The 27,913-nt window shown below is 41.8% G+C and overlaps 1 protein-coding gene across 6 annotated transcripts in view; it reads left to right on the top strand.

Moving 5' to 3' along the window:
* The window catches only part of LOC101171155 (myomegalin), a 90,986-nt gene that overhangs the window by 55,130 nt on the left and 7,943 nt on the right, over window positions 1–27,913 (top strand). Inside the window, exons 1-23 of one of the 6 annotated variants that reach the window (XM_020702570.2) lie at window positions 100–1,808; window positions 3,481–3,618; window positions 3,690–3,809; window positions 3,903–3,995; window positions 4,077–4,286; window positions 4,353–4,511; window positions 4,637–4,732; window positions 6,086–6,223; window positions 6,301–6,480; window positions 6,808–7,002; window positions 7,076–7,330; window positions 7,460–7,613; window positions 10,107–10,195; window positions 11,698–11,858; window positions 11,995–12,277; window positions 12,363–12,501; window positions 13,591–13,707; window positions 14,149–14,599; window positions 16,858–17,093; window positions 17,169–17,214; window positions 26,085–26,329; window positions 26,996–27,145; window positions 27,226–27,393. In XM_020702570.2, the coding sequence (XP_020558229.1) occupies window positions 654–1,808; window positions 3,481–3,618; window positions 3,690–3,809; window positions 3,903–3,995; window positions 4,077–4,286; window positions 4,353–4,511; window positions 4,637–4,732; window positions 6,086–6,223; window positions 6,301–6,480; window positions 6,808–7,002; window positions 7,076–7,330; window positions 7,460–7,613; window positions 10,107–10,195; window positions 11,698–11,858; window positions 11,995–12,277; window positions 12,363–12,501; window positions 13,591–13,707; window positions 14,149–14,599; window positions 16,858–17,093; window positions 17,169–17,214; window positions 26,085–26,329; window positions 26,996–27,145; window positions 27,226–27,393 (4,978 nt within the window). In that variant the 5' untranslated portion in view covers window positions 100–653. Of the gene's footprint in view, window positions 1–99; window positions 1,809–3,480; window positions 3,619–3,689; window positions 3,810–3,902; window positions 3,996–4,076; window positions 4,287–4,352; window positions 4,512–4,636; window positions 4,733–6,085; window positions 6,224–6,300; window positions 6,481–6,807; window positions 7,003–7,075; window positions 7,331–7,459; window positions 7,614–10,106; window positions 10,196–11,697; window positions 11,859–11,994; window positions 12,278–12,362; window positions 12,502–13,590; window positions 13,708–14,148; window positions 14,600–16,857; window positions 17,094–17,168; window positions 17,215–26,084; window positions 26,330–26,995; window positions 27,146–27,225; window positions 27,394–27,913 lie in introns of those variants that run through there. The other 5 variants (XM_020702568.2, XM_011474294.3, XM_020702572.2 and 2 more) reach the window with 5 other exon arrangements.

Genomic DNA, 27,913 nt, shown 5'->3' with positions numbered 1-27,913 from the left:
GAGTAAACAAGAAGAACGTTAGCATTTTTGATACGTACTTTTTACAGATACAGAGTGAGGGTTCCTCCTAGAGATAGACGATCTTTGTATACAAGAGCAGAATCTCTGACAGCCTCTCCCTCCATCCGCAACTGATGCGGCCGCTGGCGGACAGCAGAACCGGCACCGGAGCGGGGTCCAAAGGTCCCAAGACCCAAACACACAGTATCGTGTTTGGAGAACGAGCTGCGTTCGTGTCGGCCGGAGACACGCGGCGTGGGGACGTTGACAGGCGGACGGCGCGGCAGATACACAGTGAGGCGCAGGAAGCGGCGCTCTAGTATCTATGGCGGATCTGTGAGGAGAAAAAACAAGGTTCAAGTCTGATGGACTTCTAGAGGAAGCGAAAGGGGAACTGTGGCAGCTCCAGGGAGCGGTTTGAGGAAAAGACTCCGAAAATCATCCACAAATGCAATGCATTAGATGATGCTATTACCCAGAAATCTTTGGGGTTCTGCAGGTTCTGCTCGCCCAAGCCATAAATAGCGAAACTGCTGTTTCCTGATTGTCATTAAGCTCCTGACATCATACCTTCATTCATTTGGGGATCAAAGGTCATTGTCAGATTGAAGGTTCTGGTTGGGTTGGAGATTCAGAACTTGCAAGGATCCGGGATGCTGGACGTGCTAAAGATGAAGGAGTCCTGCAGGATCTGTGCCAGAGAGCTCTGTGGCAACCAGCGCCGCTGGATCTTCCACCCGGGCGCTAAGCTCAACCTGCAGGTCCTGCTCTCCCACGCCCTGGGCCGGGAGTTGACCCGGGACGGGCGAGGCGAGTTCGCCTGCTCCAAGTGCGCCTTCATGCTGGACCGCATGTACCGCTTTGACACGGTGATCGCCCGGGTGGAGGCGCTGTCCCTGGAGCGCCTGCAGAAGCTGCTGCTGGAGAAAGAGCGGCTGCGGCAGTGCATCGGGGGGTTGTACAGGAAGAACAACGCAGAGGACGGGGGCACGGGCCCCCCTGGATCGGGAGCTGGAGCCGGGCCTGACGCCGGCGGTGAGCACTGCCCTGTCGTGGACCTGTCTGCTCTGCACGAGGGCAGATACTCAGACATGGTCCAGGAGGACCTGGCTTACTCTGTGTACGAGTCTTGGGCCGAGAAGGAGGACCCGGCTCTGGACCACCGCCCCCTCCACCAGTGTCCAGGAGCAGACTCCTGCTCCGGCCTGAAGCCGAGGCGCTGCAGGGGTTGTGCCACGCTACGAGTAGCAGACTCCGACTATGAGGCTGTGTGTAAGGTTCCGAGGAGGATTGGACGCAGGAGCACATCATGTGGACCTTCGACTCGCTACTCCGCCGCCACAGGAGTGGAGGAGCCACCGAGAACCTCCACCATGTCAGAAACAACCGGGCTGGAGACGGATAAGACCACGTGTGACCAGCGGAGCCCAAGCCCCGCCTCTTCTGCTGAGTTCCTGGATGCTGGCTACACCTCCCTAAAAGAGACCGAGGAGCAACCTCCTGAAGAAGCAACAGCGAGGGGGGACAAACCCCTAAACGAGAGCATCATCTCCGGGGTGGAGGTGATGCTGGGCCTCCTGCGAGGCTGGGAGTACCGGCCCGTGAAGCCCCTCCGGAGCAGCAAACTGCCAGTTTTAGTCAAAGCCAGCCTGTCTCCGCACTTGACCATCTCAACGCACTGTGAACTCTGCCCCCACCTGACCGTCCCAGAGGTCGTGACCCCTCAGGACCTGCAGGCCGAGCTGGCAGAGATGGAGGAGCAGTGGGAGGACGATTACATTCGGTGCTGCCCCTTTCGCTTCCAGCAGGTAGATTGGCACCTCAGAGGGGCGGGGTGTCCTTCCTGAAGCTGCAGTCAGGGACGTTTGATTGATGGGAATGTTTTTGATAGATTTTGCACAAAAACTTCTCAAATTGAGGGTCTAGAGGTGAAGCAAAAACCTGGACTCGGGCTCTCCCTGCTGCAGACGGAGCTGGATCATCTCTTGCTCATCTCCCTCCTTGCAGACAAAACCTCACACACCCGCTGCTTTGATTGACCCTCCGGGAGAGGAGGGGGAGCATGAATACCGCTCTTCACTGGTATCCTAGCAACCCCAGGCTGCTGTGGCAACAGTCTCTGGAGTTTTGTAGCAGTTGTTCATATCTGCCACTGTCATGTTAATGAGGGAATCCAGTTCAGTGGGTCAGCAGATGTGTTTCTGTTCCAGAACAGGATCAACTTGATGGCAACATATATTTGCTTTAAAGTAAAGAAAATATTGAAATCTGTTGCACAAATTGCACAAGATGAAGAAAAAACCTTAAAGATATACTCTGCTAGAAAAGGTGATTTTAACACGGCCTTTTGGCACTTTTCTGATGAAGGACATATAAAAAAAATGAAAATGGAAATTGCATTTCAGCAGACGAACAAATGTTGTTTTTGTGATGCAGAAAATATTCTGATCCATTCTGATGCATCCACCTGTAGACCAATAGACCCACGAACGTCTTTGTTTTCCTCGTCTGAGCTGGAATCTGCATCAGAACTGTACGGCTGGCTGGATAGCTCCATTTTTTTTAACACCGCTAATGTTAGGTCGGGTTAGTGAGGGGTTGTAAGCTAGCGGGAAGGAATGTAAACAGAGAGCTCTCAGGAGGGGTAGAGGAGGCGGGGGTTCCTCCACGGTGCCGTCCACAACTTAAAGGGGAATTTCTAATGATCTTCTGCAGCTCTGCAGAAAATATGTCCTAGAAAACCTCAGTTTTTCTTTTGTTTTTGGCTAAAAACTGCATAATCATTACTAAAAGACCACTGGAAACGCTTTTACAATAGATCAAAAGATCAGAGTGGAACTTTAACCACTTTTTCTTTTGCATTCAAAATATTCATCAAGTGTGGTTTGGACTTTAAAACACTCCTCCTCCTTTCTATAAAAAAACCTGAAAGCTAAGCAAAACAAAAAAAGTCTGAAAATTTCATAAAGAATGAAAACATTTTCTTGGTTTATTTGACATAACCATCAAAACCAATGAAACAGAAAATGTTTTACTCACTTCTGTGTTAAATGTAAAGCCGGGCAACAGAGAGCTCTCAGGAACGGGGGGGGGGACTGCAAACTCTTTAATGTGATACGATGCTTTGGTTAAGCCTTGTTCGACTACACCTGCATGTAAGGGATTGTTTTGATTTATAAGAGGTAAAGATTCTTTAAAATCATGCATGTCACATTTATTTTCAAAGAAAAGAACTTTTTCTAGCAGACATGAAGTGAATTGTTGGCAGCGACAGTCATGTGAAAACACAAACAAGGAAGTCAACGATTGGCTTCTGTGGCAGCTGGCTTTTCCTGAGGAAGTCATCCAACTCTTTCACTCAGACAGCTGCACAGACACAGGCGACTGTTTATCTGCAGACATGTTGTTTTATCAGGGATTTCATCCAAACACAGTCGTAGAGCCACAAACGGAGCAGATATCTTTGTTCTTGTTTTCCAGCGTGTGGTTGGTGAGCAGCAGGATCAGCTGGGTCAGTATGAGAGCGCCACGGGTCAGTGTGTCGCAGAGCTGCAGAAGGCCCAGAACCAGGTCTGCTCTCTGCACGCAAAAATCCGGGAGAGCGAGAGCAGAAACCAGGTACTGCTGCAGGACGCAATACCCTCTGTCCTTTCCTTTAGTGACACCTTTTTTTATTGTCGTGCACGCAGAAGATGCAGGAGCGTCTCGCTGAGATGGAGCTGGAGCTCCGCTCGGCCCGGGAGGAGGCCCAGCAGCAGGAGCGAAACACCCAGAACCTCAACGATGTGCTCAACTCTAAGGAGGCAGAGGTATAGAAGGGGGTTGAACTGCATAAATGGAGTTTAAAAAAAATGATAGTTTCTAAAGAAATTTGGGTTCTGTATGTTTTTTTTTTTGTGCAGGCTGCAGAGCTGTGCCAAGTCATTGATGAGCAGAACCGGATGCTGTGCTCCCTCAGAGAGCTGGCGGGCCGCAGCCAGCTTCAGCAGCTGCAGGTTTGTCCTCCTCCTCGCTCCCAGCCTCAGACGGCGTTCGTTGGCGATCTGATGAAAGATCGATGTCTTCCGGTTCCGCAGGTGTCCGGCGCAGAGACGGGACGGGGTCAGGCCGAGGTCCTGGCCCTGCAGGCATCCCTCTTCCAGGCTCAGCTGGAGCTGCAGGCCGGCCAGCGCTCGCAGCGGCAGGCGGCTAGAGCTCAGGAGGATCAGAGCCGGGCCCTCCAGAGGCTGGAGAAAGACCTGCAGGGGTCGTTGTTGCACGGTAGGGAAACCGAGAGACACAACCAGGTAAGAAACGCCTTTTTTTTATCTGTCATTTCCGTGCTACCTTATAACTGTCGGGAACGTGTTCAGGAGCTGCAGCTGGCTCTGCAGAGAGTGCAGTCGGCTCTGCAGGAGAAAGAAGAGCAGCTGAGGAAGCGTGACCACGACAGAAGCCAGGCAGATATGGAGAACGAGAGGACCATCAGGGAGTTGAGGACATCTCTGCAGACTAAAGAGCAGCTGCTGGAGGTCAGCTTTGAGAAAGAAAAACACACTCTCTTCATACATTTTCCAAAACTTTTTTTTAAAATTCAGTTATTTAACCTAAATTCTGACAGATAGAGCTGTTTTTTTTTTGCTCTGTTTTCCTGCAGGAGTACAGTGAGATGCTGGAGGACCCGAAGGAGCAGAGGGATTCACTGCTTCAGAAGCTTCGCCAGCGTATTAAAGAGAGAGACCAGGCTTTGGAGGTCTGTGTTGCTGGAAGCTTCACTTTATCGTTTAACATCAGTGGTCCCCAAACCCCAGGCCATGGACCGGTACCAAACTGTGGGACAGTTGGTTCCGGGCTGCAGAAAGGAAGAAAAAACATGACCTGCTTTTTTTAAAATTTTATCTATAATCTTTATTTTGGGAAACTTCTGGTTTCTCTCCACCACATCCGAATCATTCTTGATATAAGTTGCTTGGTCACGTGTGGAAAATCCGTCCGCTACTTTTTTAAAGCGGCTGCACTCACTGCTTAACTGAAACCCCCAAGCTAGCAAAGTTAACAGAAAACAAACATATTTGGAAAGTTTCTTTTTGCAGAGATTGTGAGGAAACAGGAGAAGATCCTTTGACCTCAAAATAAAAGAAATCTGCATTTATTAGACAAAAACCAAAGGTCTTTACTCCAAATATGGTTTTCTTGTCACAGTTGTTCCCACACAATGTAATAATAATGCAGAATATCCTAAACCAACTGTCTTAATGTTGCAAGGATGCTGCTAATAAAGTTGCATAAAGAGTAAATTCACATTTTAATTATTATATTCACAAATATCAGTCTAAGTGACCTTTTTTTTTGTTATTTATTTATCTGTCACTAGGCCTGCACAATATACTGCAAATTTATCGTTATCGCAACATTAAGCTGTGCAATATGCATACCGCACAAGATGGCGAAAATTGCAATAAATGGTTACCTTAAATGTGCTGAAACAAACTCATGGCAGACAAATGAAATTAATCCCTTTATGCATTTAACCAATCGGAAGGACCCGTTTACGTTGTTGATCAATCAGATGAGCCCTTTTATGTTTCATGTTTGCCTCCTACGTCAGCAAGGGTCATTTGGAGTATAATTTTTAAACTATTGCAGTGAAATGGAAATGATGTTTTTGGTTGTTTTGCTATTTGTTTATACACCGCAAATTATATCTTTATCGCAATATTAATCACCAATATCGCATATCGCGAGTTTTCCTCATATCGTGCAGCCCTACTCTGTCACACTTTAAAAGTCAGACGAGGCGGAAGTTGCCATCTGATCTTGTAGCTTTCACGTTGACAGATATGGGTTAAGGGAAAATCTATATCATGGTTTAATGGTTCCTACATGAAATCTATTGAATAAAAATAGTTGAATGCAGCTGCAGATATTTTAAGGAGGATTGAGCTTATCAAGTTTTAATTAAATGAAATAGACTTCACATATTTAGTTTTACGCCCAAATAGGTTAAAAAAACCTTTTTTTTACTAAATCCATGGAAAGTTTTGTGATCCTTTCTGGAAAAAGCTCTGGTGTTGGCTTTGACGATGAGCTTCCCTCTTCTCTACAGAAAGCTGTAGATGACAGGTTTCGCTGCGTGGAGGAGAAGGAGGAGGCGACCCGCCACCTGCAGCTGCTGATCCGAGAGAAAGACAGAGATCTGGAGAGGCAGCGCTGCGTCCTGACCAACAACGAGGAGACCATTGTTGTGAGAGGGCGCGCTCGTACGCCACGCCCACTGCTCTCTGAGGTGTTTTGTCCTGACCGCTGGCTGTTTTGCGTCAGAGCTTGGAGATGCTGGTGCGGGGGAAGGCCCTGCAGCTGGAGCAGGTGAGCGACGCCTGGAGGAGCGCCCAGCAGCAGAGACGGGACCTGGAGGACAGACAAGGCTGCGCTCTGAAAGAGAGGGACGGTGTCATCGAGCAGCTGCAGACGGCGCTGCAGGCGCTCACGCAGGAGGCGCAGGTACGACCAGACAAAACCCTAGAACACTCAAAAGTGCTGGTTTGTCTTTCTCCAAAACTTAAACCCGCTTTGATGAAAATGGTGTTTTCGTGTTCTCGTGGCATTTTTCTGATGATGGAGGGCATATTTAAAGAAAACTACGCTCAAAATAACATAATCATGGTTAAACGACCACTGGGAATGCTTGGAAAATAGATTAAAAAAGGATTGGAGTGGGTCTTTTAGATGAATTTATCACCTGGACTAATTTTAGGTAAAATCGTTAAGGGACACTTGATCTGTTCTGTTTGTTCAGAGTGTGGTTTCATTCAGACTTCCTGTTTTCAGGGTCTTCGCTCCTCCCTGCTGGCTCAGATCCACTCCATTCCAGGAGACATCATGGAGGAGCTGAAGCTCCGCCTCCAGCTGAAAGACCGCCTCCTCAAAGAAGTGCTCGCTGACCGCACCCATCAGGCCCAGCAGCACGAAGAACAAGTCCAGGATCTGCTTAGAACCATTAACTCCAAGGATCAGTACATTCAGGTGGGGCGGAGCAGCCGAGCGGTGAAAGTCGGCCGGTGTCTGAGTGAAATACCAACGCGGTTTCTCCCTGCAGGAGTCGGCGGCTCAGCTGAGTCAAGTCATTGCTGAGCAGACAACCAGGCTCCAGGAGCTCCGCAGACAGCTCGGCTCCGGTTTCGGACCGAATCCCGACTCTGAGGCAGATCTGGGTGTGGAACTCCAGGCGCTGAAGGAGGAGCTGAGTCTGGCTCTGAGAAGGGAGAAGGAGAGCGAGGAGCTGAGCAGGAGTCGGGTTGCCCGGATCGAGTCCCTCTGCAGGACTCTGCATGTCAAGGAGGAGATCATTGGGGTCAGCAGGAGAGATTTTAAAGAAAGATCCTAAAGAAAAAAACATCTTAAATGTCTCTCTGAAACTCAAGGTTCTAAGCAGAACCAATCTGTTGTGTTCACTCATGTTCGGGTTCTCTGATGCCTGCAGGACTTTCAGAGGCAGCTGGCAGATCCATCCCACCTTCCTCTGGTGGAGCAGCTCACCCAGGAGGTCCAGGAGCTCAGGGAGGCTCTGGTCCAGCTTGACTCTCTGTCAGCCAGAGGCTCAGTTCGGGTCAGCGGCGGGCCGGCCGAGTTCGGAGGTGGGGATCAGAGAAGTGGGGGCCAGTTTGCCTAACAGCAGCTTCTTCTGCAGCAGCATCAGTGTGTGTGTGTGTGTGTGTGTGTGTGTGTGTGTGCCTGATGATCCTACTAACAAGGAGTCCTGACGTCTGAACTATATGACATCGTATTAGGGCAACCATGATGGAAAAAAAACAAATACACGAAAAAAAAGACCTTAAGTGTCAAAACTTTACAGTAAAAAATGTGTAAAATTAAGGAAAAAAAGTCAAAAACGTATGTGAATAAAGTCAGAAAATTACCAGAACAAATGAGTAAAATTATGAACAAATGTCAAAACTAAAAGAGAATAAAGTCAGAAAATGATGAGGAAAAAAGTAAACTTTATTAGACGAATTATGTAAAATTATTAAAAAATAAAGTCAAAATTTTCAGGAAAATTTGTAAATTTTTTAGATGAAGTCACAAGAAAACGAGGAAAAAAGAGTCACTTTTCGAAATCTTTTCTGTATACTTTTATAATTTGAAAAAAAAACAATGAATTTCTTAATGTAAAATTGCGACTTTTATATTGTAAAGTTGGGATTTTATTCTCATAAGAATGTTGACTATTCTAAATCATAATTCTCCGACTTTTTATCGCGTAAAATTTATTTTTCTTTCTATAACTCTACAGTTTTACTCTTATAATATTTTGACTGTTTTCTCTTGATTTTACACATTTATTCTCATATACGGTATTCATTTTTAAAATAATTTTTCTTTTATGGGGATCCTTCACCAGACTTCGAGGTAGAACTGTAACTGCCTTACAAAGATAAAACTCCGAGCCTTGAAATTTTTTTTTTTACTATAAAACCTCAAAACAAATATTAATACATTCTTCTTTTCTGAGGTAATTCTGTGTCTATAAGATCAATCAAATTGATTCTGTGGGACGAAATTCCAAATGCAAAGAAGGGGTCAGACAATGGGAGCAGGGTGCGAGGAGGCGGAGCAACATGCATCTAAATTATTTAGATTGAAGCACTTTGAGGAAAAAAATGAAAGGGAAAAAAAAAACCTAACGACTGCCTTTAGATTTATAAAAAAGAACAATATGTTATACTCAAGATAACAGTCAGCCCCATGGGTAGTAGCATAACAAAAAAATGTAACATGCTTAAGTGCATTTCTTAATACGGTGTCACACATATATTGTTTATTTATTTTTTCTGAACCAAATTTATAATTTTAATGTTGTTTTTTCCTGTAAATAAAGTCCAGCTCAATTATAAGGACAATTTAAGAAGAATTCTTAATTAAAATATGTATTTTTTAAAAATCTTTGTCATCAGTGAATTTTGTCCAGCTTTTATTTTGTTAATGTAAAAGCTTCCTTTGTTGTTTTTCAATGTTTCCTCACATGCTTGTTTTAATGCATGTTTCTAAACCTGGTCAGGAAATGTCACTCATCTGCACTCTTGTGCGTTTAGTTCACCAGTTTTAATTGTTTGCTTAACGAAGCTTTGCCCAATCATTAAAAAATGGCTAAATTATTATTATTAGAATGGAGTCACACTGGAACACAGTAAGTATGGAACTTTGTTTTGCTGCTTTTTATCCTGAAAATGAAGACTGTTTTAACATGTTCTGGAGTACTTCATAATAAACGTTAAATTTACTGAGTGCATTTTGTTCTTTTTGGAGTGTTTCCTCTCGGTTTGCACTGGTTTGTATTGTCTCCTCTGATCCGTTACCACATGTGCAGCTTTCCTGCACCGATTTCCCTGCAAAAAAAGTAACTGAAGCACCCTGATTCAAGCAGCCCTGATCACATTATTCTTTTACCTATTAATTGTTTTTATACATTCTGAAAAAAGCAGAGCATGCTTTTTATTTATTTATTTTAGTTAAAATAGAAAAAGTGAACACAATAAAAACTCACAAATGGGCAATCTTAGAAAGAAAATACACCTTTGTATTTCTGTAGAGTTTAAATCCAAAACATAAGTTCAAGTTTAGACGTATATTTAGAAGTTTTATAAACCTAACAAACCTGGTTATAAAAATAAAATAAAAATCACCTAAAAATAAAGAAAAATCACTTAAGTTTTTGCTTCCAAGTAGAAGCTAAATTAAGGTAATTTTGGAATATGATGTGCACTTGCATCAATAGGGATAAAGGGGTTAAAATGCACAAAGGCAACACACGGGGTGGTTCAATTTCACTGCCATGTCCTCCTCCTTTAGCAAACTCCATGCTATTTTTGTTTCCATGGAGACCAGAATTGTGCATTAGATTCTATGATTTGTATTTGAAATCTTTTCTGCAGCTTGAAAGTTTAGAGCAGCTACAGCAGATGTAGTGATGGAGCTGCATCTTTATGTGTAAAATCTGTGCAGCATCACATGGTTCTGCTTTCCAACTCGGCACCTCCACCCGAAAAGCAAAAAATATTAGGACAATTGGTGTTTTATTCCTTTTAGGAATGAGTCCAGATCCATAAAGTTCTCTCATCTTCTGCCCACAGAACTGAGCTCTGAGGGAGATGAGGAGGCAGATGAAGGTCTGAACAGCGAGTACACAGAGAGTGTTGATGAAGAGGAAGCCAACATGGAGGTGTGTATGCACACACTTTTAGTTTGTTACAAAATGACCTGAAATGCTAAAACGTAGTGATAAAGAAAATGTAATGTATCTCTTTAAATTCTGCAGTTGTCAGAAGATTGAAGGTCAAAATCCTAAAGTCCTGATGACTCCATGTTTCTTACTTAGACATCAGCTCAGCAACGTTAATATTATAACAGTTTAATATTTCAAACAGGGGTTGGTGCGTTTTTTTTTTTCCCCCTTTGTTATAAGAAATGCTCCAGAAAAGGAAATTGACAGCCGATCGCCTCATCAAGTTCAACAGTCCTTTAGTTTCCATCACTGGACCAGCAAGAAATTCGTAAATTATTTTTCTAACAAACCAATAGAAGTAGTTAAATTTTTTTAAAAGTTTCTCCGAATTTTTAAGAGTCGAGAAAATAATATGAATATATGGCCCTCGGGCGCCCCTCACCCCATGCTCCTGCCACTCTGCTCAGAGCTGCATGTGACAAATTTAATTAAAAATCAAAACTCAAAATGGCGGGTTTTGTTTTGTTTTTATCTCCATGGCAACCATTTTATTTTTCGGTTGCCTGGGGGTGACGGACAGACCTTTGTAATTTTTAGATGAATCCGCAAAAAATAAATTTTTCGATGTCCTTGGAAACAGAGGTTTTTTGATAGCCACGCCCACATTCCTAATATGTTCCTATCGTATGTCATACTGTTTTGTTAAGCTGGAGTCAGGGAGTCATGTGTAAAATGTTCACAATATTACGGTAAAAACTGTACAAGCAAAAGGGAAACACCGCTTTTAGGAGCGCGCCACACTAAACACCATTTGAAATCTACAAACTTTAAAACCAACATTTGTTTTTCCAAGTTTGCTTCCCAATGATGCTCCAGGAGTTAGGAGGCGAAAGATAGAAATCCCAAGGAGTTTAATTCTATTGAAGTAACTTACTAACCTTTTTGTAAAATTCAAGATGGCTAACTTTCTGAGGTCAAAGGTCAATCAAATGTTAGTTGTGGTTGTAGACTTAGCCCGGTGGTGTGTGTGTGTGAAATTTTGTGAAGGTCACTCGAACAAACGTTTTCTTTTCCCACATGCTAAAATGTGAAAATTGACAAATTTCACACATTTCTACAAAAAACCCCGCAAGCCGTAGGTCGTGTTGCCATCCCATAATAATTTTAAAACTTTATTTTAGACATCTCCGACACGTGTGTTTTGATTTTGAAAACATTATTTGAGCACCATAAGAGATTTTGGCCCTTTTCTTCTTTTTAACTGTACTGTTTCACTCGTTGTGATGTCATCATTTTTGGGGGAGGAGTTGGTCACCGTGCCCAAAATTCATTTTATCAGGTCCCAGGTGAAATTTTTGAAAGTCTTTGCTCAAAAGTGCAGTAAGAAAGAAGAATTAGTCCTTCCAGTCAGTGACTGCCGTAGGTTATGTGAAGGCATGCATATCATGTGTGTGTGTGCATTTGTTTGTGTGTGTCTGTGCATGTTTGTGTATGCACAGAGGTGTGGAAGAAAGGCCTCTTCCTCTGAGCTGCAGCGAGGCGGAGAGGGTCTGTCTGTGGTCAAACTGCTGGTGGAGCAGAAGTTGCAGGTGGAGCGGGAGCTGGGGGAGTTAAGGATGCAGCTGGAGAAGACGGGATTCTCATCTTTGTCTCAGATCAGGTAACCCATTTTTTTACATTTACAGTCTGCCTGAAAATGTTCTTAATGTCTCACTCTGGAACATTGGCGTGTCCCAAGTTTGGCCCCTAGACCACAAACGATTGTTTTAACCTCCCTCTTACCTTCTGTTTTAAAGGAAGGCTTTAATCAACCTTCAAGCAGAGAATGAAGATTTGAAGCATCAAATGCAGCGCGACAGGAGACAGAACGATGAGCACAGGATGCTCGAGAGTGAAGAAGAGGAGGAAGAGTTGGATGTGACGATAGAGGAGGACGACGAAGAGCAGGCCGTATCTGAACTGTGGGACGCCTGGGATGGAGAGCTGACCATGTTACAAGCCAAGATTCAGAACAGCGATGAGCTGAAAAAGAGAAGAGCAAACATGTTAGAATCACAGAGCCTTCCCAGATGCTCTCAGGTAGGAGGTCATTGTGTGTCATTCTGTTCCCGTAAATCTACGGCCATCTTGAAATGAGCGCGTTCCTTCTTTGATCCGTCACCAGGCGGAGCAGCCAGCAGCGATGTGTGAGAAGACTGTTCATCTGCAGCAGAGAAGCAAAGCGCTGCAGGAGAGACTGATGGTGTCAGAGGCCACGGTGCAGGCTCAGGCTGAGCAGCTCAAAGACTACAGAGAGCTGCTGAGTGAGTCAGCTGACCTTTAGAATGTCACACCTTTAATGAAAAGGCAAAAGTACGCAGAAATATTTCAAATGTGAATCCAGGTAGATCAGTGACTTTCACCAAAAAGAGAAAAAAGGAATTGATACATTTGCTGAAAGAAATACAAGTTAGCCAAAAAGAAAAGGTTCAGCGTATTGATGTAGATTAATGCTAAACAGTAATTCTGACTTAATAAAACAAACTGAAAAAGTGATACAACAAAGTACGCCTGATCCAGGGGGGGCCTAACAAAAGGCTAAAAACGCTAACTGAAATGAGAAATGAAAGACAAGAAAAAACGCTTGCAGCCCAACAATGCTAAAAATGCTAAATAACAAATTAGCTTTGCTAATGTGAGCTTTGATTTAACGTGCTGAAAGTTCTACTAAATCTGTTGAGGAACATTTAGGGCAATTTTAGATGATAAACATTTTAAATCAAATGATTTAAATCTTTTTCATGATGGATGGCTAAAAACCCTCTATGATGAAAAATGAACAAATAATGCTGAAATTTATAAAAAGGTAAATACAGTGACTACTGAATTAATCAGAGGAGGAAAGAACATGTAATTTTAATGTCTAATATAAGTATTACTATGCATTTTATTAAAAGTTCAAAATTGATTAAAAACATACTTTTTACACTATTAAATTAAATTAAATTGAATTACAAATACAGCTAGAAGGAGCTGCTTCTCCAGAACAAAATGCAGGGTTGAATGCTAAATTGCTAAATGAAAATGAAACTTAAAGGTTGGCATATATATATATATATATATATATATATATATATATATATATATATATATATATATATATATATATATATATATATATATATATATATATATACACACACACTGTGTATATATATGTACACACACACACAAAGAGATGATCAAAGTTGACCATAAATAAATACTATAATAATAAACTACAAAACTACAATAAAGAAATAAAGAGATACAGGAAAACAATGGGTTGAATAACATTCAATCAACAAAGGAAATTTTTTTTTTAAATTACTTTTGGGTTATTTGGTTTCATCTGCCTTTGTGTGTCACTACAGCAGAAGCAGCTGTGCAGCAGGACAGTAAGCAGGTCCAGGTGGACCAGCAGGACCTGGGCTATGAGACCTGCGGCCGCAGTGAGAACGAAGCGGAGAGGGAAGACGCCAGCAGCCCAGGTACGTCTGACCAGGAAGATCTCCTCAAACCGTGTCAGATTTCTGAGAACTGTGTTTTAATCCATCTGACATGAGTGTATAATAGGGGGTTTTAGTGAGCGTAAATACTTTTAGAATGTATGTGTTCAAGGTTGAAAGTCGCATGTGAAAAAGCTATGAGAGAAACACTAGAGGGCAGCAGAGGCCAACTCTATCACCTCAGTGGAGCTGGTTTTTTCAGGTGTCCTTGTCCTACTTGCTGCCTCCTGTTAGCAGGTGTGTTCCACTAAAAAGAAGTCACAAGCATAGCGTTGTTATGAATAGAAGCAGGACGGTGTCTACAGTAAAACTGAAACCCAAATATGCTAAAGGACTTTCACAGATCTAAAGACCATTCGTTGGATGAACCCATCTGCTTGCTGATCAATTTATTGATGAACCCCTGCTGGTTTTTACCATCAGAGTTTGATGACCTGGAGATGTGCACTTCTCTGGACTGTCGCTCTCAGTGGTGGGCCTCCACTGGCAGCCACAGCTCCACCAAAGCCCCCTCCCAGAGTCATGGAGATGAGGTGTCGTCCCTCCAGCACCTGGTGGAAGACCTTCGCATGCAGCTGTCCCGCTCTCAGGCGGTGATCCACGGGCTGCAGGGCCGCCTCCGCACCCTCTCCACCTCCAGCAACCTCTCCACGCCACGGAAGGTCAACTGGTCCTTCCAGCCCTCTGCTTCACAGAGCGGGGCAGAGGAGGATGAAGGCTGGGGGTCATCTGATGGAGGGGTGCAGGCTTCTCCCTGTCATCCTCGCCAAGAAAAGGGCCTTCAGGAGCTGATGTCCCGTGTGGGCGCACTGGAAGATCAGCTGAGGAAAGATGGAAGGCAGTCTGACGAGAAAAGGTCTCTCACTTGGCCAGGGTGAGTCAGCTGGAAGGATGTGGAGAAAAAAGGTTTCTAAGATTATTAAACTTGGACGGCCTTTGTTAAGGACATAGGAAACTCAAGCAGGCCCCAATTAAAGTGCATTCCGATTAATCAGGCTCTTGCTGATTAAAAGCGGTACATTCTGGTAACAGAACAGTGATCCATTAATCACTGTGGACGTCAGACAGTCTGTCACGGTCTCTGTCAGCATTACGCTGTTCTGTAACCACGCAAGCTTTCATGGAAGCTCAACAGCAAAAGAGTCCGCAGGGGTTTAACTCTTAAAGCCCCAATCGGGTCATCTTTTGTAAAGCCTTCCCACTGGTCTTTTTATTATGGTTATGCCTTTCTTAGGCAAAATCTAAAAAAACTGTGTCATTTTCTATAGGACATAGTTTCTGCAAAGCAGCAAGAGCTCATTAAAAATTCACCTCTGAGTTATGGGTGGAACCATTGGGGTGATTGGACTAAGCCCGCCCCCACTTTCCGTCACCCATTTGTTTACACGCTCTCCTGCCAGCTTCCAGCCCCTCACTCCCAATTTATCAGAATAAAGTTGTAAAACATTGAGCGAAAAACTGAAACTTTACGAGATAAAGTTGTAAAATTTGGGGGGAAAAAGTTCAAAAGGCATTCAATTAGGAGAAAAATGTCAACATTTATTTACATTTATTTGGGGAATTATGAGCAAATACATATTTTACATTAATAGGCATATTTTTGATAAGTACTAAATCGAGAATTTATGGGATTAAATTCATGCTAATTCGGTTTTAGTGAGTCAACTTGTTTTATTGTAAGTTTAGGGACATTGAAAATAATTGGCTGGACACTGGGCTTCCTCGGAAGAAAATTCTTGACCCATAAGGAGTGGATTTCCGGCGCATCCGCTCCTATTTGACACCATTGTCGATACAGTTGCACAGGTCCAAATGCATTATGGCACATGGATTGCTATGATGAACTGAAGTCTTATGGCATCATTAGAAATGGATGCATTGAAGGATGTAGTTGAAACGGAATGTGGATGGAGGCTAACACAACCAACAGCATTTTCAAAAAAGCATGCCTTTTTTTCTTGTACAATTATGCCTTTTTTTCATAATGTCATGACTTAATTCTCATAAAATTACAACTTTTTGTAAAAAATGTTAGGTCTCACTTCTCATAAAATTCCACCTTTTTCCCCATGTTTTGACTTAATTCTAAAATTGTAACTTTTTTTCGAATAACATTTATTTCTCGTAAAATAATTTCTTTCTTAGAAAGTTACGACTTCACCCTTATTAAATTAAGACTTTTTCTTGTAATGGTTTAAATTAATTCTCTTAAATTATGATTTATTCTTGTAATGTTACAACTTCATTCTCATAACATTACGACTCTTTTCTTCGAATGTTACAATTTAATTCTCGTGACCTTACAACTTTTTTATTATAATGTTGCAACTTTATTCTCGTAAAAATAAAACTTTTTCCCCATAATGTTACAACTTGATTCTCATAAACCAAAACTATTTTCTCATAGTGTTCTTTTTATTTTTCCATTCATCTTCTTAACTGTTTTGTCCCTTCCTTGGTCATGGGGCTGCTGGAGCCCACCCATGCACACTCTCATCCAAACCTAGGGACAATCTAGAGCATGTTTTTGGGTTGTGGGAGGAAGCCGGAGTCCCTGGAGAAAACCCACGCGTGAACAGACAGAACACGCAAACTCCACACAGAAGGGTCCCGCATTGATGTTCTGTTGCAGGTCCCCCAGCCGGGACTTGAACCATTCTTGCTGTGGGGCAAGAGCGCTAACCACTGTGCCACCGTGTAGCTCCATTTTTTTATAATATAACGACTTAATTCTCATAAAATGATGCCTTTATTTTTTATAATTTTATGACTTTATTCTCGTATATTATTGTAATTTTTTTCTTTCATGACGGCCTTAATACTCTGTCGTAGAAATGCAATTTGGGGCTTCAGTTTCTTTAAAAACATTCTCTATTACTGTATCAGAAATAAAACATGTTAAAAAACCCAAATGGAAGTGTGCTTCCAATGGAAATTCAGGAAGCATAAAAATACTATTTTGATGGGTCTTTAACTGCACTCAAGCCGTCCCTTTTGGCCCAATTAATCAAAAACCTGTGAAAGATTCAGAAAAATTCAATGTAGTAAAAGTCTATTCATAACCCTGTTATGCTAAAGCACCTGCAGGTAATTCTTCTGACATGGAACTGAGTAGTATTTCTTGCTTTACAGGGAATTCGACACTCTGATCCAGGCTCAGGCCCGAGAACTGTCCCACCTCCGCCAGCGGCTGCGGGACGGGCGGAGCGTCTGCAGCATCCTCACCCAGCACCTGGGGGACACCACCAAATCCTTTGAGGAGCTGCTGAGGGCCAACGACGTTGACTTCTACATGGGCCAGAGCTTCAGGGAGCAGCTGGCTCAGAGCAGCGCTCTGGCTCAAAGAGTCGCCACAAAGATCAGCGGACGTGAGTCGTTTACGGTTTCACCGCTTGAGCATGATAAAAGTGGTGCAAACGTCTTTTTTGTTTGTTTCCTCACAGGAGATCTCTCTGAGGATCCAGAGAAGACGGAGCTGCTCGCCATCCGGTCAGTGTTTCCACCTCCTTTGCGTGTTGACATGCAGTCAGTGGTAATCAGTGGAAAGTATTGGTGCATGACGCTCATCCATGTTTGTTCCCTGGGGCAGAATTATCAGACGCTCGCTTTGTGATGAGTCAGGGTCCCACTAATTAATTAAAGATCTAACTGTTAAGTCAATGGCACCGATGCCTCCTCTTCATCCTTCTGGAGACATTTAAAGATAAAGATCCTAATGTTTTTCCTACTTCTGCCTCATCTCAAGTGCTTTATGTGACTGGTTTTACTCTGTAAGAAGACCAGCAACCCTTTATCCCCTTAAGGCCATGTCACACTATATACATTTTGTGCATAATGTACAGATGAAAATTGGTCATGCATAAATTTACGTGGAAAAAGTGCGCTGTTCATATGCAAATCATTTGTGATTCTTGTGCTAAATATGTACTTTCAATGTGAAATGTGTGCCGTACATGCGACATAAACTGTGGCGCATAGGTGAAAAGTCCTTCAGAAAACGTGGAACGCTCATGGAAAGCCTTTAAAATTGTCTATGCATCTCGCAAAAATCACACACACTTGCTTAAGATTTACGTGATAATTGCATATTAATTACGTAAAATACGCATTGACTGTGTAATTCTCAACTGACTGATAATTTTGAACAGCTTAAAACCGAATTCTAGTAAAGCCTGAAACCCTCAATGGACATCTGTGAACATCGACGAATGACAAACACAAGAAACCCATATGAATTTTAATTTTTTATATATCACGCATGTATTACTAGAGACCAAAACTTCATACATGGAAAATTTGCTCTTTGTACGTAGTGGCTGAGTAACACGGCCTTAAAAATCAGTGACCTGCAGTGAGGTTGGCTGACTCTTTCAAAGTCTGATTTACAAACAGACAAACCCAATAGATCTACCAACAACTGATTGTTTCCTATCTCATATCAGCATCCATCCTTCCATCCATCCATCACAGGTCAATCCTTGGCGCTATATTTACAACAGGCATGTGACACGGGTTTCTTGAACTCACTAAATGCGCATTCTTGAAAAAAAGCTGTGCAGTGCGAGACGATCTAGTGGATTTTAAAAGCATTTCGGTCACCATGCTCACTTTTTCTTTTTTAATCGCTAAAAATGATGTCACAAATTTCCTGAAGTAAAAATCGAATAACTATGAGCACTTTACAAAGACAATTTATGAATTCACTGATGATGAAAACTTGAATAGTTTATAAAAGTAAATTGATGTACCCTTTTTTTTACATGACACAAACACAATCCATTGTGGTCTATAATCAGCAATTTAGTGAGCATCAATGCAGACTAGTTTTTTTCGCAAAGACCTCTGGGAAATGGGCACTGGATTTTGGAATTGCAGATTTGGACAGCTCCACAAAATGGCGAATGCATTTTAGTGTATTGTATAGTGCACTATTTAGTGAGTAGTGAAGGAATTTGGACACAACCAAAATAACAGACTTTTGTTGAACTTTATTAGAAACCACCGAAGAACAAATCCGAGCTCACATGCGCCCTTTTCAGTTGCGACAGAGCTATTGCCTGCCTTTATGTGAGATCCGAACACAAAATAAACAAACGTGAAACTTGTTAACTATTAAATGGAAAATGAAGACATGTAATTTAAATGTCATGTATGAAAATAATTATAAAGCATTACATTTTTGGCACACGCTGAGCAAACTAAAGGCACACAATCAACCCAGTTCACATGGAATTACACCATTTAACATGAGGCAGAGCTCAGTGCTGTTCCACCTCACAGCCTATGATGTAATTGAACAGGAAATACAAAAAATACAGAGATTTTGAGCATTAAAATGAAAATTATGATTATACAAATAAATTGTCATTTGTTTTATTAAGTTTACTATTATTCTATTATGATGGCAGGTGAGGCACTGCCTCACCTGATCTAACATCTATGCTAAAACTAGGTAGAAACAAAGATACATATAGACTCCCTGTTCGTAGGTGTATTATAAATGTTGCAGAGACTTTTCACTGATTTCTGCTGTAACTTTTTTTTAAGCCAAACTTCTTCTATGTGTTGATCCCTTTGGAGTAACTTCCAAAATGAAGGGTCTTTCTGATAACATTAGAAAGACTATATCATAAAATATGCTGTTGTACTATTTTATACAACTTTTAAAAAGAAACGGGAATAAAATTGCTTAAAAAATCCAAGCTGCTCTTGTTTTTTGGGAAATAAATTTTACCACCAAAGATGGTGAATATTTGCTACTACCACCAAGATCTGCCCCCACAGCGGCTCACAGAAATAAAAAAGGTCAAAACGCTGACAAAAAAACAGGTCTGTGGGAATAATTAAACCCACCCCTCAGGGAAATAACGAGACAATTGGGGGCGCTGTGACGTAGTGGTGGTGGGGGGTGCTTGCATATGTGTCAAACATGCGTCACAGATGGGTTGCCAGATGTGAAGGAGAATTAGTGACTTCTTTTGCCACATCCACGTCACTCAGACTGCAGGGACAGTCTACATTAAAGCAAAGGATTGTGGGTAACAGTAACAGTGTTGTTGTTTTTTAAATTATCATTTGAGCTCATGATGCCAGATCAACAGGAACCCTTTTCAGACAGCTCTTCTGAGTCTCACTCCTCTATCTCATACTAAATTTGATGAATAATTGAATCTGGGGCTCTAAAACGGCGAGTGGTGCGGCTGCAGTGCTGGTCAGAAACATCCTCTGGGGCAGAGCGCAAAGCCAGAGTGGACCAAACTGCACAAACGTTTGCCAACATCAAGGAGATCTGGTGAAAAGAAGAACAGGTGATGCACAGAAGCTGAAATAAACAAGGAAAGCAGTAATGTTTTTTCAAAATAAAACTCCCAACCTGTCATTGTTTTTTTTTTTAAAACAAGTAAAATAAAATAAAAATAAAAATCATTTTTCATAGAAAGTGTTTTGATCATTTTGAGCATTTTTTATGGAGCAACAAAAAAATATAAATTTTATATAAAATATAGATTTTATTTTGTCAGGCAGTCTTTTTGTACAGTGTTGAATTTTATGGATTATTGCAGACATGTTGATGTAAAAACATACATTAAACTCCTGCACTCCTGCCATCAAAAAGCTTGCTCTGAAGGTCTGCTCAATGCCCGGCAATGCGGATAAACATGCATGTCGGTGCAGGGGGCGGCCGCTGTAATGCAGCTCAGGCTCTGTGCTGTGCAGGCTCAGGGCATGTCGGTCGGTGCCTCTAATCAGGTTAAGTTATTAAGACCTCCAAGTGGGAGGGAAATGGGTCACGAGGAGAGGAGGAGAGCACAGTAAGGGCGGAGCTCTGCAGAGAGAGCATCTCTTTGCCTCGGCGGATGGGAAGCAGCACATGGGGCCGAACACTCAGCTGCTGTAGAACTCACTTTAAACCTGGATTATGACTCTGAAGGATACATCAGATGATTTAGATCAAGCTACCAGGACGTAAAGTGCTGTTATTTGTAAGAAGCCTCTTATCCCAGCAGCTGCTGGTTTTACTTTACAATCCTAAAAGAAAAAGCAGCTTTGTGGACGATCATTCATCCAGAGCGTCCCACTCTGATGCCTGCTGGAGCGTGAACACACGAGCACCTCGGGGATCTGGACATCCGTCCCTTCTATCTATCCTGTCTTTCGTCACCACATCTCAGCCTGGAGGACTGGTTCTATGCTAGTGGGATGATTGATTGTGTCCAGAATGGCAGAGAGAGGCTTTTCTTTACAGGAAAAAAAACGGATTCAGGAAGCATAAACAAAGATAAATGGCTCTGCAGAGAGGAGGACTCTCCCTTTCCACTCTAGTTGAAGTGCTCGGCTGGTGATTGTCCTGCGTCTGACCGATTTGCACTAGTGGATTTGGGGTTTTTTCCTCCCGCCGCTCTGGCTCAAGCGCTCCATCTGTGCAGGCTGGAAAGAGGGAACCAAAATCTGTCTCCCTGGGAAACCCACACCTAATCTGGATTTGCTGTTCTTTTCACCTGATCTCTGTCAAAACTCCACTCGCACTCAAGGTTCAGGACCTCGGAGCCACAAGGAAATCAAGGACTCACCCTGGAGTTGGAAGCAGGGCAAGGCAGAGATTTAGGTAGGATGAGGGAAGCCGCCAAACAGACGAGGTGAAGTGGACCTGAAAGGACGGCGATGGCTCCCCTGTGGAAGACCATGCTGTCAAAGAGCAGCCCGCTGTACAGAGATGCCCTGTTCTCCTTCTCCCTGTGGGAGTGGAAGGCTCAGGAGAGGGAGCTGCTGCTGCTGAGGAAGCACACTGACAGGGAGAGGAGAGCCATGCTCACACAACTCGACAAGTAAGACCCACAAGAGGCGACAACGCAACAGAGGCCATGGCTGCAGTGTCTTTGCTGCAGCCTCATTAGAAATGTGTGACTTGAAGCTGCAGAAATGTGACCTGAAATGGCATTTTTTTTATCAGTACAGGAAGTATAAACCTAGAAGATTTATAGTTTGGTCTCTACAACTAAAATGATTAGATATTCCCTCAAAAGCTGTCTCAATAGGTCTTCACGACAGGTCTTTAAAAACTGCGTTTAATGCTGACATGACTGGCCAGAAGGCCGTGTAAATCATCTCCACTCAGTACTTTTCTCAGTTTCCGTGCACATCTCATCTCCTAATGGATGCTGGTTTCTGATGCAGTAATTTGTAACAGTTCAAAGATCACAGATGACCTGTTTAGGCTCGCTCCGAAAGGTCCAATCTGCTTTGATTAAGAAAAAATCATTTTTCTACTTTTATTTACAGTCAGAAATCTACTTGGCATCTGTCAGGTTCAAATATATGGATGTTCATACTTTAATTAGAAAATAAAATATTTTAAAAATAAACAATCAACCAATATATTATTTTTTATTAAATCGACATTATTTTGCACAATGTTTATATGAATATATTTTGTTACTTATTCTTATTCCCAAACATCAAAGCAACTTTTTAAATATAAATCATGTAAATGTTGTGACATTATTTATTGATTTGATTTGATTTGATTTGAAATGGTTTATTTCAAGCAATCAAATAGAAATAATACACAAAAACAATATAATCATCAGTTATACATTTATACAGTAACTAATCAAACTTAGGATAATTAGACATAATTAATAAATATTGCTTGAAAGGGAGTGGAAGGAAGCGAACTTATATAATCCCACCCCGTTATACTATAACCATTTTATTACATGATTCATCAATATTTATTCATTTCATTTACTTGGAAACTCTAATTTCATTATAAGCATTTTGAATAACAGTCGTTGACTGTATATAAGAACTGGACTGACCCCCAACCCCCCCCCTGTTCCAAACAGGAAGTACTCGCTGGTTTCAAGAAATGAAGTGAAATTAACAGCTATTACTCAGTCATGCAAATTGTCAGATTAACCATTCTTGCTTTGATACCTTTTTTTTTAAACCTGTTCCTGACAATCTTAATTCTTTTCAGATTTTTTTCTGTACTGCAAAATATTCAAGTGATAAACTGGCCAATCTGATGCATCAATAAAAGTATGTTGAGCCCGCTGGCCCCCATGTTCCAGCATTCAAGTGGGTGTGGACTTCCAACAAGCTCACTCCTAATTGTAAAGAGTGGTTGCGATAAAAACGTTGATGCGGACCAATCAATCTCTTCAATATCAATTTCCATGCGGGAACCTCCCAAATGGATAAATAAAGTTGTCTATCTATCTATCTGTCTATCAGTGCTTACCGATGTCATCTGGCTCTACAACATGGCGACATCCATATTGCGAAAAAAATGTCGACTAAATTAATGTCATTTGGTTAGATAAGGAAGTAAGTTATTTTCTATGGTCCATTTCTATTATACAGTCAATGACTACAATTTTATAACACAATACTTTTTTGTATATATTATATTATATTATATTATATTATATTATATTATATTATATTATATTATATTATATTATATTATATTATATTATATTATATTATATTATATTATTTTTTATAGTGATTTATCATCGGAATGACTTTGCAAATCAGGGGGAATTTTGACAAAAATATTTTAAATGTATTGATAAAATATTACTAGAAAAAGCTGAACCAGCAGACCATAAAATACTTGTTTTTTGATGCTTACCACCATCTGAAGGGCATAAGCTGCTGATAATTAACAAATGTTTGCATAACCACACATGGCATTGATTTTGTGTGACCTGGATTTTTGCCCACCAGCAGATCATTGGTAGTTGAATCCGCTGTTGGTGGGGGTGGTGGTGGGGGGGGCACAACTGTGTACAGAGCTGTACACCGCACGTGTTGTTGCTCCTTTCCGTTTCCTTTATAGAATGTCTTTCTATGGTAATGTCAACGCTGAGGAAGTAAGTGCCCCCCCACCCCCACAGCGACCTGATGTGATGTCACGTGAGCCCCTAAGAGGCTTCCGGCTCATGTCCTGACTCACACACCTGCTGAGGAGCTGCTTATTATCTTTAATGTCACTTGGCTCTGCGACTCTTCCCAGCACTTAATTACTTCCTGAAGAGATTTTAACGTCACACCAGTCTGTTTTTCAAACTTTTTTTTTATATCAGTGGAACCTTAGGTCCGCAAAAAACAAACAAAACAGTTCTCTCTAGAATATCCTTATTATAAACCTTTTACTTAAACATACTCTATATCCATTATTTAGCCTTAGCTATACAAGGGAAGAACAGCATTTTTATGCACTTCACACACGTTTAACATTCTCTGAATGAATTCTATCCATCCATCTATCCATCTTCCAATCAAATCCCTTTTGGGTTTATGGGGTTGCTGGAGCCTATCCCAGCTCCTGTTGGTTGAAGGCGGGGTACACACTATGCAGGACGCCAGTCTGCATATATGTATATATATATGTAAACCTATGAAGCATGTTTTTAGACTGTTGGAGGAACCCGGAGAAAACCCATACATGCAAACTCTACACCAGGGCTGTCAAACTCATTTTCACCGAGGGCCACATCAGTCTAGTGGTTGTCCTCAAAGAGCCGGATATAACTTATACATGTAACTAAATGTAATGAAAAATAAATGTAACTACTCCTTAATGTTAAACAACTAATTATTTATTTATTGTAACTTTTTAAAGTGACAATTACAGTTGCATAGAAAACATCTGTTTGCTTGTAACTCTAGCATAAATCCTTTTAAATTTGATTCTGTCAGGTTAGGTTAGATGGACAGTGTTTAAGTCCTCATGTATAGTTGCCCAATCTGATATTTCAAGTCAGATTCCCTCTAGATATGAATAAATACACACCAATTTTTATTTTTTATTTTAAGAAATGAAAAACTTTTATGCTCTCGGGGGCCACATAAAATGATATGGAGGGCCACATTTGGCCCCCGGGCCTTGAGTTTGACACATGTGCTCTACACAGAAAGGTTCCAGCAGGAATTTAAAACAGTTACAAATCATGAACTTTAACCATTAAACCACCTTGCAGCCCTCCCTTCAAACAATTGTAATTTTAATTAGAGGGAAATAGGTAATGTCACGCTATTAGTAATGACATGTTTTTCAACTCTGTTCTTTATTTCTCAGTTGGTGGTAGAACCTGGTATCTGGTCCAGATAAAACCTAATGTTACTATGAGTCAGAAGACTGACACTAATCATTTCAATCTCATAGACACATATTTTAGTTCCCTAAGAGTATTCATTTCTAGATTGTTCAACCTTTAACACTGGATTTCACTAGATGTATGACAACTGCTCAAAAGCTACAGAATGCTTAAAATCCCTCTCTGATCATATTTTGATTCGTTGTGAAACTGTTCCTAGTTGTCTTTGACCTATGATTATGCAGTTTTTAGCCAGCACAGTGTCCAGCAAAATAAATTATTGTGGCCTTCACCCTAAACCTTAAGCTATGGACACATCGGATATGTGATGCACGTTCAAAAACGCCCTGAACGCAAGTTCTTGAACACGCTTTTAGCATATGGTGTTCACACTGGACAAGCAGGGAGGGGCTTCTTCTGTTTACTAGCACAGTTGGAAGAGACTTAGTGTGAAATGTTGAAGCGGTGCAAATCTCATAAATCTTCCTCCAGGCATTTTCTATTCTGATATACGAAGGACTCAGTGTCATAGAATTCCATGCAGACACAAACTGCAGTTATTCATTTATCCTCCAAGATCAATTTTCAAACAGTTGGCACTTCCGTGAATTGAAAGTCACAACCCAACCCGAGTCCCTGATTTGGTTCAAGTTTGACCTGGTTTAGCTTTCAATGCACGTTCAGTCACTGCGCACGTGTACGTAGTACCCAAAAACTGTTGTAGAAACTTGCATGGCTACGCATGAACTCAAGAGTTTTGAACGCGGAGGCCCAAAATGTGCTTTGCATGCGTTCACATAGACTTTTAGGTAAAAGTGGCCGCTTGAGCACACGTTGCCGAGACCAGTGTGAACGTAGCCCAAAAGATTCTATTTGCTTTTTTATTGCTTTTTACGAAATTAATAGTAAAATTATTTTTTTAAAAGACATTTAAAATTTTGGTTTAGATTAACCAATAATAGAAATTAGACAGAAATTGTGTTTGAAAATCTGATATTTGGAGTTTGTTTCAATGGTTCTGTATTTCAATGGTTTTTGTTTTTTCAGTGTTTAGATTAAAAATCTTTGTAAAAACTGGTTATAAAAATTATGTAAATGTTTTTGAATACTTTTTTTATAATTATTGAAACTTGTAACTCTAAATGTTTGCGCTTTGACGATTGCATTTGTGGCACTGAACACCTTCATTATCTGATGTAACTGATAAACAGCATAACCTGAAGGCTGTTCTTTGTGGGTCCATTTGAACAGGCTCAGTAAGGAGCTGCAGCAGAAAGACAAGGTCATCGAGTCTCTCCGCGCCAAACTCACCCAGCATCATCGCTCTGACACGCCCTGCAGCAGCCACGCCCTCTCTGACATCACAGACCAGTCAGATGGCATCTCCTACGTGTCGGATGAGCATGGATCCACCAACGAGGAGCTGGATTTGGGTTCTGACGGAGCCAGCGAGCCCCTTCAGGAGGAGACTCAGCCATCCTCCAGAATCTGCACAGGTGAGCTCGGTGTGAGGTGCTGCTCTGAAGACTTTTTTTTTTTTTTCATTTTGCTAACATGTAAGCCATTGAGATAATGGGATGAATGTAAAAACCATGTTGAAAAATGCCAAAAGTAAATAAATAAGGCAGTTTCTTTTGAAGTAATGGAATAATTTAGCAGATTAACCCCCATATCCAACCCCTTAATGCTGAGTGTCTAGCAGAGAGGCATTGGGTCCCATTTTAGAGTCTTTGATATGACTCGGCCTGGATTAGAACTCACGACCTTCCGGTCACAGGGCGGACACTCTTCCACAAGGCCACTGAGCACGTGTTTTATGGAGGATTTTAGAAATTGGGGATTTCCATCAGTCATTTCTGCAAAGTTCTCCACTGATCCGAGTTTTTTCCATTTGTGGGTTGTGACTTTCACTGAAATTCTCTGTATTCTAAAACAGTCAAATAAGAGTCTTTGTGATGAAAGTGGCAGCTTTAGGTAAAAATGATCCAAATTAAATTAATCAGAGTTAATCTATACTAAAAAAAGGACAAATATTCTAATTCTTATGCTGAATTTACTCTGCATATCTTCATGTGACACTGTTTGATGATCATTTTATAAATCAGGCCACTTTTTCATCAGTAGTTTGGTTTTACGTCATCTGAAATTCCTCTTATTTCTAGATTGTCACTCTCATGATGGCATCATGTCACGCCATCCGTCTGTCCCTTCATCCATCATCTCCTCCCACCGCACACAGTCCTGCCTCAGTTGTCCCAGCATGCACTGCTTCAGCTCACCTCACAAACCAACAGAAGTGTTGAGTCAGACAGGTATGGGAGGACCTCCAAGACGACCCTCCTCTATTTCTGAATTTCTTCATTTCACCCTCCTTCTCCTTCTGTTCTCCCAGCTCCAGCGTCAGCCTTCCCCTCTGCTCCCTTTCCCCCTCCCCTCCTGTCCTCCTCCTTCCCTTCAAACCCCCGAGCGCGCTGCCACAGCAGCGGCGGGGGTGGTTTCTCTCTGGCGGAGGTGCACCGGGAGCTGCAGATGCTGCAGCGGCAGCTGGCAGACAGTAAAAGTGTGTGACCGAGTGCAAAGCCTAACAAACTAAACATGGCTGTGTTTACGGCTCCACCCACTGACATAATAAAGTAACATTTCAGCTGCAATAAAAGCAATAAAAAGTGTCAAAAAGAAAAAAAAGGCACGAGAGTTACGCATGACCAGCATTTGACGCTCTGTTTTAGAGGTCCTGTACATTTTAACTGATCCAATCATCATCTAATAGAAAGGGGAGTTCTATGATCCAAATGAAGTCTCTTCTGCTCTAAACAGACTGGGTTTTGCTCCCAGTGGATGAACAGGCTGTGCAGCACAGTGACAGATGACCGACTTTAATAATCCTCATCCCTCCAACTGCCTTCACTTCTGTCTTTTTTGCTCGTCTCTTTGCTTCTCTGTTGCAGTCATTCTTCATTAGTTCTTTAAAAACTTTTGCTTGAAGAGGAATGCTCTGGTTGGAGCTTGCAGACTCTGCTTAATTTGCTCAATTATGAGAATGACCTTTACTGTCATCAAACGTCACTGCAGCTTTCCAG

Source organism: Oryzias latipes, chromosome 4, assembly GCF_002234675.1.
Source record: "Oryzias latipes chromosome 4, ASM223467v1".
NCBI classification, from domain to species: domain Eukaryota; kingdom Metazoa; phylum Chordata; class Actinopteri; order Beloniformes; family Adrianichthyidae; genus Oryzias; species Oryzias latipes.
This window is presented reverse-complemented; position numbering and strand designations above follow the sequence as displayed.